Source organism: Zalophus californianus, chromosome 2, assembly GCF_009762305.2.
Source record: "Zalophus californianus isolate mZalCal1 chromosome 2, mZalCal1.pri.v2, whole genome shotgun sequence".
In the NCBI taxonomy this organism is placed as follows: Eukaryota; Metazoa; Chordata; class Mammalia; order Carnivora; family Otariidae; genus Zalophus; species Zalophus californianus.
In genome coordinates, this window is record NC_045596.1 from 101,124,073 (window position 1) to 101,139,417 (window position 15,345).

Below are 15,345 nucleotides of genomic sequence, written 5' to 3' on the forward strand. Positions count from 1 at the left end.
TTGGTATGTTTAGATCCAAAGGCGGAAACCAGATTATACATCACAGTCAATGACTTTGAATTTCATGTCTATAATCGTTCGGATCTTTATGGACGTCTTCAAGAATTGTTTGGTTTGGAACCAACAATAATTCCACCCAGAAGAGGATGATAAAACGCGGGAAAATGGAAGAACAAGAACCCAGTCCAAAATTGAAAGGTTCATAGTCACACTTGAATTTTATTAATCTCTAACATTAAACATTCACTTTTATTAGAATATCGTCGATGCTACTCACCTAAACCTAGCCTAGTCTTTCTTTGCGGTTTGACTAAAACTTACATTCACATAAATTATATAATTCCTTTATAATACAGAATTATATAATGTAAAAAGCAGTCTTGTTCTGCTTACTAGTTCTACTTACCTCCATATTGATAACTACTGTTGTCTATTTGTGTTTTTTTCTTTTGAGTGCATGTACATAAATATATACACATATATACATAGTTAAGATACAAATCTATGATTTTGTTTTATTTGTTTCTGGGCTCTCTACATTGTTTCTGTTACATTGACTTATGTATCTATTTTTTCACCAGTACCTCACTATCTTGATTACTGTAGTTTTACAGTAAGTCTTGTAGTCAGGTAGTGTCAGTCCTCTAACTTTGTTGTTTTCCTTCAATGGTATGTTGGCTATTATGGGTCTTTTGCTTCTCCATATATACTTTGGAATCAATTTGTCAATATTCACAAAACAACTTGTTGGGATTTCAGTTTGGATTATATTGAATCTATAGATCAAGTTAGGAAAAACTTAACATCTTAATCATATTGAATCTTCATATCAGTGACATGAAATGTCTATTTATTTGATTGCTTGCTATCTTTCATCACAATTTTATACTTTTCCTTATGTAGATCTTCTATATATATTGTTAAATTTATATCTAAGTATTTCATTTTTATGGTGCTAATGTAAATGGTATTGTGGTTTTAATTTCAAATTTCACTTGTTCGTTGCTGGTATTTGGGAAAATGATTGTTGTTTATTATTAATCTTGAATCCCACAACCTTGTTATAATCACTTATTGGTTCCAGGAGTTTTGTCAGTTCTTCCAGATTGTCTACACAGATGATTGTGTCATCTGCAAACAAAGAAAGTCTTATTTCTTTCTTTCCCACCTTAATCCACTCTAGCCTCAGTAAACAACTTCTTTGTTGTATATGATGTTTCTTCTCTATGGAAGACTCATCTTCTTTGCCTAATTCATTCGCCCTTCAGGTCTCCCTGATCCTTCTATGTGTGCCCACAGAATTCTATTCTTTTTCCTAAGGTAACACTTCTTGCACTAAAATTGCCTATTGTAACTATTCTTACTCCCATTCTAGGGTACAGATTCCCTCAAAACAGAACAGTTGTCATATTCTCAGTATCCCCAATACCTCAGCTTGGTGCCTTGGACATAATATCCATGAAGTATTTAGTTGGGAATAAATGTTCCTCATCATCTACTTAAAAAACTATTAGGTAAACAAGGCTAGTTCAACATTCAAAAATCAATTAACATGCTAAAAATGAAAAATCAAATGATCATATCAATAGATGCAGAATAAGTATTTGACAAAATCCAACACTCATCATGATTAAAATCTCACAGTAAACTAGGAATAAAGGAGAACTTCTTTGACTTGATAAAGAATATCTATAGAAACCCTATGGTTAACAGTATACTTAATGGTAAGAAAATAGAAGCTTTCTCACTAAGATCAGGTACAAAGCAAGGATGTCCCCTTAAGCCACTCCTTTTCAACTTTGTACTGGAAGTACTACCTACTGCAATAAGACAAAAGGAAATAAAAGTTATACAGTTTGAGGAAGAAGAAAGATGTGACAGTTCAGGGAAGAGATGATCATCAATTGGGTTGGTAACAAGGAGAAGGGAGAGAAGTGGATGGATTCTAGATATACTTAGGCAAATGAATCCATAAGACAGTGATAGATTAGGTGTGGAGAATGAGTAAGAAGGATGAGTTAATAATGAATCCAGTTTCTAATTTAATTAGTGGTCATGCTCATGGAACCTCAGAGAAAGAGCAGGTTAGAGGGGAGATAGTGAGGTCAGTTTCAAATTTAGTTTTAAGCACTGAGGGCTACCTTAGTGGAGATGGCCTCAGAAATATGATTTAGGAGTTACTGGGTTATTGAAGAGTTATGCCTTGAGTTCTCATCTGAAATCATTGGTGACTTGCTGTGAAATTTTCATATCTTAAATTTTGTGTACTTTGTATGTGACCAGTTTCTTTTTTTCTTATTCTTGACCTATCATTTTCATTTTACCGAGAGGAAATTATTCTGTCACAAAGTGATAGGGATAAGGAAGGGAAAGGATCAGCTGAGTTGTCAAAAGTGCTTAAAACAGTAGAAAATATCAATGTGACTTGTACCTTGGTTATTTGTTATTTTAGTATTAGTAATTAGGTTGTCTTATAGAATGTCATAGTGAGTATAATGGTCTATGTAATGACAACATATCATAATTTATACTTTTGTCATTAAAACTTATTACTCTGAAAACATAATTTTGTTATTATACCTTGCCAGTCTAAAAATTGATATATGATAGAGTGCCTTCCAAGAGATATTTGAGAGATATTAGTATTCTGTTAGATGTTGTCATTATTTGTTTACTGGAGCAATCGCTAGTAGATGTATTTGGAAAGTTACAGCTGGTATTACTGTGTATTATGAAGAAGTCAGCTGTGTTCTCAGCTATTTAAGCTTTTCTTATGTATGTCTATTTCTATTTTTATTTTTATTTTTCTCAGAGTTAAAGTAAAAACAGAATCTCAAGACCCAACATCTTCATGGAGATCACTTATTCCAGTCATAAAGGTCAATGTGAGCACAGTAAGTAAATTCTGCTGCAATTAATGTTTGGTGGGTTAATAATGAAACTCTTATTTTTGCAAATAAAATTTTCACTTAAGAAAGTAATTTTGGGGTTCCAAAGTTCATAAAAGTGTGAAAGAATTATTTCAACGCCAATACCATCTTAGCACACATTTCTTAGGTCTTAAGGGCTACTTTATTCACAAGTACTTAGATTTCTTTAAACACTGGTCTAGATTGATCAGTGGAGTAATTTGGATAGTGTATAGTGCTAAAGTGGAATCATTTAGTTGTTGCTTGAAAATGTTTGTTATTAGGTCAACTAAGGAAAAATATATGGTCTGTATATTACAGCATAATTTCTCTTATCCATCTTTTAGGGACGTTTGGCCTTTGGAAATCATTACCAGCCTCAAACTCTATGTATCAACTTTGATGATGCTTTCTTAACTTATACTACAAAACCACCTTCTAGTCATCTTGACCAATTCATGCATATTGTGAAAGGGAAGCTTGAAAATGTTCGAGTAATGCTTGTTCCTAGTCCAAGATATGTTGGTCTTCAAAATGATGAGTAAGATAGTCTTATAAATTGTCTTTCTCTGATTGACTTATTTCACTTAGCATAATCCCCTCCAGTTCCATCCATGTCAATGCAAATGGTAGGTATTCATCCTTTCTGAAGGCTAAGTAACATTCCATCATATGTATGAACCACATCTTCTTAATCCATTCATCTGTTGAAGGACATCTTGGCTCCTTCCATAGTTTGGCTATTGTGGACAAATGGGAAGAAATCAGAGAGGGAGACAAGCCATGAGAGGCTCTGGACTCCAGGAAACAAACTGAGGGTTACAGAAGGGAGGGGGGTGGGGGATGGGGTAACCAGGTGATGGGTATTAAGGAGGGCACATGTTGTGATGAGCACTGGGTGTTATATGCAACTAATGAATTGTTGAACACACATCAAAAACCAATGATATACTCTATGTTGGGCATATTTCTCTATTAAATCAGTTAACAGTGTAGTCTTGTTTTATAATTATAAATGGATATATTATCCATTGATGAACTCTAATTTTAAATATTTTCCTCTAAGATTATTACTATAAATTTTCTACCCTTTTCTCCTCCTCAGTATACTTGGGAAACTTATTTTGGGCATTTAAGCCAAACCTGATGTTTGTAGGTTAGAAAATGTTTGAACTGCATTCAACAAATGCAGTATAGTGGAATACCATTTTGAGTTAATAAAAAGTTGAAAATTGAATCTAAATTACTCTTAGAAAACTGGTGAAGTTTGGATGATACAGTTTTAGAACTGTCCCAGCTTTTGTTTTTGTGTGCAGGCAGTATGAAATTTATGAGGTTATAAAAAGCATAATTATTCCTTCTTAGTTCCAACTTTTGGCTAGCTTGCTTATTAGATTTCTCCATCATTAGGATGATGGAGAGGTTTTTCCCTACGTGGGTAGCAGAGAGGCTGTGGGTTTACCTCATCTTATTCTTCATAATCACAGACTTTGCTAAGCATCTTGTAGAATGTGGACTGTGTACACAATTCTATATATTATGGGTAAAAGTTATAATACTGAATAAATCTGGACTTTGTGAACTTTACTAGAGTAAGATAAAAAGGTGTTTTATTAATTTTTATAAAAAGATGTAAAATTGTATTTTTCACTCTTCAAAGTAAGTTTGGAAATTAAATGATACTAGACATTAACCTTTGTCATTTAATACATATTTAGAAGAAGATTGTTGAATTTGTATATATTATCTAATGATTGAGAAGTTAATTTTGATATGGAAGGAAGATGTGGTATATGAATGAAAAAGAGAAAAGTTGTTGAATCAAAGCAAGTAAAGATTAGAAGTTTGTGGGAAAGTGATTGTAGAGAAACATTCATTCCAGAATTTTTTCAAGTTGATCAACTAAATAATCTTGCAAATAGATAATATAAAGACAAAGATGATATAAAGTTGTTAAAAATAAAAATGACAGTATTTTTCTTATTTAATGTTTCTGACAGATTAAACTTTATTTTACAGATATAATAAAATATTTCCTGTTAAGTTGTAAAGTATTATTAATATAAAATAGTTGAATTTTAAGTTTAATTTTAAATTTTTGTTGTAAATGCAGAATATGGTTATTCCAATGATCATTCTTCTTCCATTGTATTTAATTAAACTTTGCTTTAAATTGAATTCTCTCATTTAAAACTTAAAAATATAAAACATTTTCATTTTTTCTTTTTGAAACTAATATATTGACTAAAAATTTTTCAGTACCAATTTATTATTTAGTCTAATATAGAATACAACTACGCAAAACTTCATTGTCTATGTAAAAGATGTTTTGTTTTCCTTTTTCAGTATGCTACACTTGATTGCTTTTGAGATTTTTTTTTCTCTTTTTGTCCTCAATTATTACTACCATAATTAGAATACAGAACATTTTATATTCTGGAGATGTACTTAGTTTGCCATCCCCCCTCCTTCTTATAGACCACCAAGATTAATGGGAGAAGGATTTGTGGTGATGCAGTCAAATGATGTTGACATCTACTACTACATGGATGAACCAGGTATTAGTCTTTGAAAGTGTGTTTCATAGCTACACTTCTATTCTATGAAATGTTGATAGTTAATAATATTTTAAGTCTTCTTAGTTAAGATAAAATGAACATCAATAAATCGTAAATGTGGGTGGAAGAGTGCCTCCTAAAAATTGTCTGTGTCATTTATCAAAAATTGAATATTACTATTTCAGACCAAAGGAACAATATAGGAATCTTTTGTTCTATTTTCAGAAGTATACCTCAGAAATTGTGAATGCAAGTAACCTGGTCTAAAAACCTTTAGAGAATGTGGTGACAGTTAAGGTAGTTCATGCTAGCTTAAAAAAAAAAAATCCTTTGAGGCTTGAAGTTTAAGGATTGAAATCTAGCTGGTTAGAGTGCTTCACAGGTGGCTTGAATTTTATGAAAGTAGCTAAACATTGGATTTTTAAGCCTTTTTCCCTACTTCTGGTTTTTTATGCCTTTCATGGGGTTTATGAGGTCAGAGTATTTTCAGAGTAAAACTAGGATATTACTTGCCTTTTTCACCATATGACATTTGCACTGCTGGTACAAAAGCAATGGTGGGTGAAAGTTTTCGTGCTTTAGCATGAATTAAGGCAGTGGTTCCAAACTATACTAGTCATCACTGTCTTTTTCACTGCCACCCATTTGCAGTAAAACAAATGCCAGTATCAGTTTAAAAAACTTTGATTAAGCAGTAAAAATTGTTTTTGTCAAATCTTGACCCTTGAATAAACTTTTTAATATTCAGTGTGAAAAAACGGCAAGTATACATAATATACTTCTGCTACATACCAAAGTATACTGATGTTTGGAGGAAAAGCACTTGTATAGTTGAGTTTCTAGCTGAATTATTTGCTCTTTTCATGGAGCACCAGTTTTACTTGAAGGAGCAACTAGAGACAAATGATTTTGAGTTTCCATATGAGAATCAGAATTTTGGAAAATTTGGGTCTGCCACTGTGAGTTTAAGGACTTTTCTGATAAGACCACCAGTGATATTAACAAATGTGATTTTAAAAATGTTTAATGATGAAATTTATCAATATTTGGAAAACATATGTGTGTCTCTTTGAACCAATATTTTACAAATGCATGATGCTACAAAGTTATGCCATGGGTAAAAGATATATTCAAAGTGTTAGATCAGTAAATTTTAATGTATTAGAGTATGAAAAATTCAGTATAGGGTTTCAGATTCCACACTGCAACTAACTTTTAAGAAACTACCACTTGTTGAATTTTGGCATAGTGTCAGAGAAGAATATCCAAAATTATCTGAAAAAGCTATTAAAATACTCCTCCCTTTTCTATATAGCTATTTGCTTGAGGATAGGTTTTCTTCAAATCCTTAAACAACAGATTAAATGCAGAAGCAGCTGTGAGAATTTGCTTATTTTCTATTAAGCTGGACAATAAAGATATTTGCTGAAATAAAAACAATGCCAACACTTATTTCTAAATGAATTAGTTTTAGAAAATATGGTTATTTTTCATTAAAAAGTATTTTCATTAAAAATGGAATTAAAATTTCATTTAATTTTTATAAAATACTTTTTTCATATATTTTCATTAAATTTTATTAAATGAAATGTAATGAGTTCAATTTTATTTAACATTTCATTACATCAACATGCAATGAGTTGTTAAAATAAAATTTTTAAAAATTGCTCAATTTCAATTTTGAATACAGTAAATTATGATTGATATAATACCAAAAAATCCCACTGTGCATCCTTGGTAATTTTTAAGAGTGTAAAGGATTACTGAGAGCACAACATTTTTAGAATTCCTGATCTAGGGAATCTTGAAGCAGTAATTTTAAGTAATTGTCTTTCTGTTGTATATTCTGCAATATAGGACTTGTTCCAGAAGAAACAGAAGAAAATATTGAAGGAGAAATGAGCAGTGAGGATTGCAAATTACAAGATTTGCCTCCATGTTGGGGACTGGATATAGTTTGTGGTAAAGGAACAGATTTCAACTATGGGCCATGGGCCGATAGGCAAAGGTACTTGAGTAAATTATATTTCTAGTAAATCTTTTAATGTATTAAGATAATGATATAAATTTTATTAAAAAGTAGCTTAATATTTTTATAAGCTACTTTATTATGGCAGAGTAAGATATCACTAAGCATTTTAATTCAAATTATAAGTTGTAAAGAAATTGGCATAAACAAGTGCACTCTGAAGGAGGGGCTAATTCCATTAGAAAAATGGTGAATGAGGAGCATATTGGTTTCTTTGTTTTTTCTTTTGTATTCAATGAGTTTGCCAGGGATTATTGGGCTGTGGAGATTCAGAGACAAAAGGGATGGGGTGGCTGGGTGATAGACATTGGGGAGGGTATGTGCTATGGTGAGCATTGTGAATTGTGTAAGACTGTTGAATCACAGACCTGTACCTCTGAAACAAATAATACATTATATGTTTAAAAAAAAAAGAAGAAGATAGCAGGAAGGGAAAAATGAAGGGGGGGGGGAATCGGAGGGGAAGACGAACCATGAGAGACTATGGACTCTGAGAAACAAACTGAGGGTTCTAGAGAGGAGGGGGGTGGAAGGATGGGTTAGCCTGGTGATGGGTATTAAAGAGGGCACGTTCTGCATGGAGCACTGGGTGTTATACGCAAACAACGAATCATGGAACACTACATCAAAAACTAATGATGTAATGTATGGTGATTAACATAACATAATATAAAAAAAAAGTTCAGTTTTAGTGAGGAAAAAGAAATAAAAGAGTTTTATTAAGGGCTGTAGTAAAGGTAAGTAAAAAGTCTTGATGAAGCACTTAGAAAGGTACTGTACTAGTTTGCTAAGACTGCCATAACAAAGTACCACAGACTGTGTAGTTTAAACAACAGAAGTTTTTCGCAGTTCTGGAGGTTAGAATTCTGTGATCAAGGTGTTGATAGGTTTGGTTCCTTCTGAGGGCTGTGAGGGAAGGGTGTATTCAAGGCTTCTCTCCTTGGCTTGTAGATGGTCATCTTTTCCCTGGTCTTCCCATGGTCTTCCCTTTAGTGTGTCTTGTAGGCCTCTGTGTCCACATTTCCTTGTCTTAGAAGAACACTAGTCATATTGAATTAGGGCCCATCCTAACAACCCCATTTAACTTAATTACCTCTCTTAAGATCCTATCTCCGAACATCAAATTCTCAGGTGCTCGAGGTTAGGACTTCAATATATGAATTTTTAGGGGACACAATTCTTCCCATAACAGGTACATAACTCATCAGAGAAGAGAATTGGGAAGGCTTTTTAGTAGAGGTAATATGTGAGTTGAATTTTGAAACCTAAGTAGGAGTTATCCAACAAAGGAAGAGGACAAATAATTGAGGCAAAGGAATAGTTCTGCAAATGCATGATGACAATGGAGATTTGTCTTATAGTTTCTACAGGTTGTTCGGAGATTTGTAGGTAGTTAAGAAACAGAGACTTTATCCTGGACAGTGTCTGAGAGTTGTTTTTTTTTTTTATTAGTCATTCTGTTAATTTTGAAGTAATTCTTATTTTAATTTATTCTAACCACATTTCTACTTAAGAGTTTTAAGCAAAGAAGGGAACATTTACCTCTAATTATGAGGGAACATCTAAATTTTTATGTAAATAGACATTGCCTAAAGTCAGTTTAGTTTTTCTGTACATAAACAAGCTTGACTGGAGAAATACAAGCCAAATCATTCACCGAAGCAGATATTACTGGGCTGTTAATGGACTAATGAAGAGTGCTGATACTGACTTGATATACTGACTCTTTTTATACTTGTTTTAAAAAGTGCTTTCTACCTAGCATTGTTAGAAGAATTATATACTTTGTTAAGTAGCATGTTCTATTAATCTTTGTATCTCTAGTATATAGTAATACCTGCCTCATCAAATGTAACTGTTTAACAATTGTATGATAAATGAGTAAGTAAGTTTGTCATTTGAAAACTCTTGCAATATGCTAATACAATACTTTGTTGAGTTCTGGGTTAGGTTATTTATTAGACTTGAAAGTGAACAGCTTAAAATTTCAGGTTAGGAAACAAATGCTTTTCAAATTACTGAATTTAAAATTTCCTTTTATGATAAAATTTTTCCTGCAGTAAGCCATGCTGTATTTACTATTGAATAGTTGAAAATGAGGGTTTTTACATCCTGTTAAGTAACAGTTACATTTATACATTATTATATTTGAAAGAAAAAAATTAAAACAATGCTTTAACAGACACATAAAATATTTTTGCATTTCTAAGAATAAAGTGTGATTATTCTTAAACTGTATTTAATTTTGTTACATTAAAAAATATTAGGGCATATTTACATAAAGTCCAAATTAAAATTCTTTTAATATATAGCCATTTTCACTTATGAGGTGATCTTTGTATTATATAGAGAAATGACAGTGAAGTTAACATAAAAGAAAAATTTGTTTTATCAACTCTTTTCAGTAGATCCTGCCACTACCAGGAGAGAACAGCAATATCTTTCTTAACCTGGACTTAACAAAACCATTCATTCAGGTTTATTTGAAAAAAAGAAAGAAAAGAAAAAAGAAAAACTTTTTTTTTTTTAAGATTTTGTTTATTTGAGAGAGAGAGAGACCACAAGTTGTGGGGGGAGGGCTGGGGAGAAGGAGAAGGAGAAGCAGACTTCTCACTGAGCAGGGAGCCTGATGCAGGGCTCCATCCCAGGACTCTGAGATCATGACCTGAGCCAAAGACAGACACTTAACCAATTGAGCCACCCAGGTGCCCCGAAAAACTTATTTTCACGTGGGTTTAGTTTACTCAGAATACTTTGCTCCTCACTTACATGTACAAACAGTGCATTTCCTCTTTTGTAGCCATTTCCTTTTCTTCTTCCCCATTTTCAGTTTCTATACAAATATGGATTGTAACTGGAAATGACTAGTAAGTTCAGTTTTCTTAGCATCCACTAAGATGTAAGAAATTTAGGAAGAAATCTTAACTGTTTTGCTATTGGATAGTTCATTCACTTTTGTGAAGAGATTTTGATCTCTGATATAGAATGACTTGTTAACGTATGGATTTTGATTTCATTCTACCACCTTTACATGATTTTTCTGAATCTTTAAGATACTCAGCTTTTCCTTAATGATATTTTCTTTCTGAGAATTTTCATGTCAGAGTTGAAATGCAAACTTCATGAGATTTGTACTTTATCCTTAGATAGATAATAATTACAATAACACAAACATTTTCAACATTGTCTAGCCTGTTACTGCTTTCACATAAGTGCTTTTATTTATATTTTCACACTTGATTCTCATAACCCAGTGAGATACATAGGGCAGGTATGGTAAACTTATTATACCTGTGAGAAAATGGAGATGCAGAGAGGTTCAGTGATTTTGGCAAGATAATGATGCTATAGCCATCTAGAACTAACATTCAGTCCAGCCTTTCAAGTCCACTGCTCTTTTCATTATATCCTGCTACCTACTAAACAGTCCATTTTCATTCAATGATCATCTTGGACTTTGTCTTTAATAGTCTTAGTTTCATGTATTTGTATGTTGTAACCAAAACATTTGCAGAACTTTATTTTTCTTTCATACACACTTACTTAATGATGGCAAGTTATAGTCTATAATGGGTCAGTTTGCAACTTTTGTTCTGTTCATATAATTTTTCCCTATCTTATTTATTCCAAGTAGCATTTTCCGTTACTTTTTCAACCCTTCCTGTTTAAAAGCTATAAACTGGCACCTTCTCTGAATGTATGAATAACATTACATTAATTTTGATTCTGAAATGGAAATTCCTTGGGTTCTTTCATCTTTATGAAATGATGAGGGGAGGCAAATGTATTAGAGCCTTAGCTTCTTTACTTTTTAGAGATCTATTGCTCTTTAGACTCTTTTTGATAGATTACTGATTAAAAATAATGATTATAAGGGGCACCTGGGTGGCTCAGTTGGTTAAGCATCTGCCTTTTGATTTCAGCTCAGGGCATGATCTCAGGGTTATGAGGTCAAGCCCTGCATCAGGCTCCATGCTGGGCATGGAGCCTGCTTAAGATTCTCTCTTTCCCTCTCACTTTGCCCCTCTCCCCCTCTAAAAGATAATAAATGATTATAAAAATAAAATAAATAATAGCCACTTTATCTAGCATCATGTACTGCCAAGTCTTTTCCATATATGTTGTCATTTAATCCTCAGATCTAGTCTATGAGGCCAGTTATCTTACTCCTATTTTGCAGATGAGAAAGCAGGTCAGGTGTCCTCAGAAAGGCTAAGTAACTCATCCATAGTGTAATGATTCTAATTAAACCATCCTCCTTTAGTTCTTTGCTTTTTGATATGCTTGTAGAAAGTCTTAAATTTCTCACGGTATGCCTCAACAGTGTAAATTTGTTCTTACCTATATCTCATTTGACAACAGTATATTAAATACTCAAAGCTTGTTGGGGTGCCTGGGTGGCTCAGTCAGTTAAGTGTTGGACTTTTGGTTTCAGCTCAGGTCATGATCTCATGGATCGTGAGATTGAGCCCCACATTGGGTTCTGTGCTCAATGAGGGAGTCTGTGTGAAGATTCTCTCCCTCTGCCCTTCCCCATTCTTGTGCATGTGTGTGTTGCGCATGCCTGCGCACACTCTCTCAAATAAGTAAATAAATCTAAAAAAATACTCAAAGTTTGTTGATTTTTGGAAGTATAAAACATTGGAGAAAAGAGTCTTTCATTTTACTGAAAAGAAATTAGAGTAGGTGCTATTTTGTGACTTAATTTTTTTTTCTATTTCATGTCCAATTGTTAAATGAGATAACAGTGATAGTACAAAGTTAGAATACTGATTATGCTCCCTTATAAATGTAATTTTGTTTAAATAAGTTATTCTTTATACCTCCTTATATAGAGATTGTTTATGGAAGTTTTTCTTCCCACCTGATTATCAAGTTCTGAAAGTTTCTGAAATTGCACAGCCTGGGAGACCACGACAGATCCTTGCTTTTGAACTGCGAATGAATATTATTGCAGATGCTACAATTGATTTGCTGTTTACCAAAAACAGGGTAATTATTGAAATAATATAGTAGACAGTAGTGTTTAAAATTTAAACATGATTTTCCAGAGTATTTTTCTGGTAACTAGTTCTATACTTAGATTCATTTCTATGAGCCTCCTATCACCCTCCCACCACAATAATTGTATATATATTGCTTTCATTAAGTACCAAAAGTAGGAAAAATTAATAATAAACCTTAATTCTATAGTCTGGTTGATTTTCTTTTTTATATCTGGCCAAATTGTTTTAGTGCATTTTTAGTAAAACTTTGAACTTTTGTTCTTAGGAACTTTTAATACCCATTTCATATCATTGATGATTATATTTTGTCTGTGATAATAACTGAAAAGTAAAGATGGGAGTATGTCTAAACAGTGAGAAAATAATTATTTTTTATGGTTTAATTTTTTTCTTTTGGTAGGAAACAAATGCTGTGCATGTAAATGTAGGAGCTGGCTCATATTTAGAAATTAATATTCCAATGACAGTTGAAGAAAATGGTAAGCTGCAATGAGTACTTTCCTATTTTAAATGATTAGTAGGGGAATAATTAATCTATAAATAATAGCTTGTTATCCTATTTAGACTAACATAATGGGTTTTTTTTTCAGCTTTCTATTATATTAACAGTACATATTAATTACATAATGAAATTTTTTGTACACCTGGAGAGAAGGGAAAATTTTTTAAATCAAGTTAGGTCTTATGCTTTTGTTATACCCTATACTTCTTTTTTGTAAGACTGAGCATAATTTGTTTAAAATGTATTTTTCCTATTAGTCTGTTGCTCTGTAAGAGCACGTGCTGTGTGTTTTTTTTTTAAACTGATGTAAATTTGGTGCTGAACCCAGTACCTGGCACATGGTATATGGGCAGTATGTGATAGTATGATTGATAGGCTTTGTTTTAGGTTATAGTGTTAATAGATTTTGTCAGGGAATAAGCCTGGTACTTTGAAAAATATAACTAAGAAAGCAGAACATTTCATATTTAAAATATTAAATAATACTCTGCTGTAGTTTCACCTGAGCTGATCTAAATTCATTATGCATTTGAAATTTTGACTCTGATACAAGTTAATCAATAATGTGATTAAATACATTTTGTTAAATTTATCAAAATATTATATAGCCTTTTTCATTTTCCTTTTTCCTGTCCTCTTATTATATTTGTAATTGAGAACAATTAAAATGAAATTCTGCTTTATTCACTTCTTAAGAGAATAGCAACGTACCTGTATTTTTAAGTCACTAAGCAACAGTGTTACTATGGCTAAGTATAATTAGAGTAATTTTTATATCATTCTTGGCTCTCTTTACTTGTTTTTGTCAACCTTTTTTTTGTTGCTGGTATAAGAAAGCAGGTAGCGGGTTGACTACATTCATTAGCTTGTATAAAAAGGTAGCAGTTGGGTCTACCTACTTAGATAATTAGTTGTGAAACAGTGACTGAGAATGGCATAGTGTATCTTTTCCCTGTAACTTTGAGGCTCTTGATGAAGAGTTAAACCTTAACTTTGCTGGTTGTAAAAGAGTGGTCATACTAAGTCTTGAAGCAGATGCTTGAGATTCTCTAGGACTGGGTGGTTCAGAGTAGTGAGCTGGAAAGAACATCTTTTAGGGTAGCCTTACTTACAGATACAAAACAGGAGGAAAAAGACAGTTGGGGATTGTGTAAAATTGGGAGTGATTCAATTAAGGGAGTGCTTTTACCATTTTTAAACTGATATTGCACATAGGAAATATTTGTACACCTTTCTTTTGTACAATTATTGGTGCACTGGGGTAAGGGAGCCACTGAGGTTGAGGGAATCAATATCTGGAACATACTAATTATGAATTCATGCTCAGTGCCACAGCACACTGGTTGTGGAACTCTGAGTGAGTTACTGGTCTAAGGAAAGCTCAGTCAGGTTCTTGGGAAGGTTAGGTGGCTTTTAAGATGACTATCTGAGGGGAAAAGTAGATTAAGTCATAGACATTAACAAAATATAATTCAAACACATTTAAAACTTTTTTCAAAGATTCAGGTCTTTGAAAAAAAAATGCCCAGAGCAGGATACATGTTGAACTAGCCATATACTAATGACCATAGTATTATTGTTCATAGAAGGGCAGCCCTTCAAGAAAAGAAGTGAAATACGCTGTACTTTTCTGCTTTTGTTCAGAATGGAGCTATGTTATTTGCTGTCATTAATTACATAAGGAATAGCCATTGTTTAGAAAGTATCACTATATAAGGAACAGTTGAAAATGAGGAAAACAACTTCCCTTGAGTCAGTGGGAGAAGAGACATAGTAGCCATCTTTAATAATTGAAAACTGTCATTTAGAGGGTAGGCTTACAGTTTTGCGCTGGAAAGCAAAATCAGGAGGACATTCTATGAAGATGGAACTTTATTCCTTTAGAGCTGTCCAAAATGAGAAAGGTCACCTATTAGATAGCAAGCTCCCCATCACTGGGATGTATTTGTATTGTGTCTGATGACCAGTTTTCAGGGATTCCTTCTTTGGGTGGTGATGGGAGTTGTTTCCAGTACAAAATTTTTAGTCACACATATATTTTGTAGGTTCTTAATTTTTATGTTTTCACTTACTAGGTTATACTCCTGCAATTAAAGGACAGCTCTTACATGTTGATGCCACCACCAGCATGCAATACCGGACCCTTTTAGAAGCAGAAATGTTAGCAGTAAGTCTAGAGTATATGATGATATGTATACATACGTAAAATCTGAATTTGGTTTTAATTTTTTAATACAAAATTTTAATGACCAGGAAGTCATTAAATAGTTAATCTTCTCATTCAAGAACTACCAGGTGCTCTTGGCCTTATTTTTGTGAAGAGGAGTAGATACCCAGGGCT

General features: G+C 32.8%; 1 protein-coding gene across 1 annotated transcript in view; it reads left to right on the plus strand.

Annotated features, from left to right (window-relative positions):
* The window catches only part of KIAA1109 (KIAA1109 ortholog), a 203,457-nt gene that overhangs the window by 33,113 nt on the left and 154,999 nt on the right, over positions 1-15,345 (plus strand). Inside the window, 9 exon segments of the mRNA XM_027600626.2 lie at positions 14-140; positions 142-198; positions 2,813-2,894; positions 3,257-3,450; positions 5,388-5,467; positions 7,325-7,475; positions 12,332-12,488; positions 12,903-12,981; positions 15,080-15,171. Coding sequence (XP_027456427.2) covers positions 14-140; positions 142-198; positions 2,813-2,894; positions 3,257-3,450; positions 5,388-5,467; positions 7,325-7,475; positions 12,332-12,488; positions 12,903-12,981; positions 15,080-15,171 — 1,019 coding nt within the window.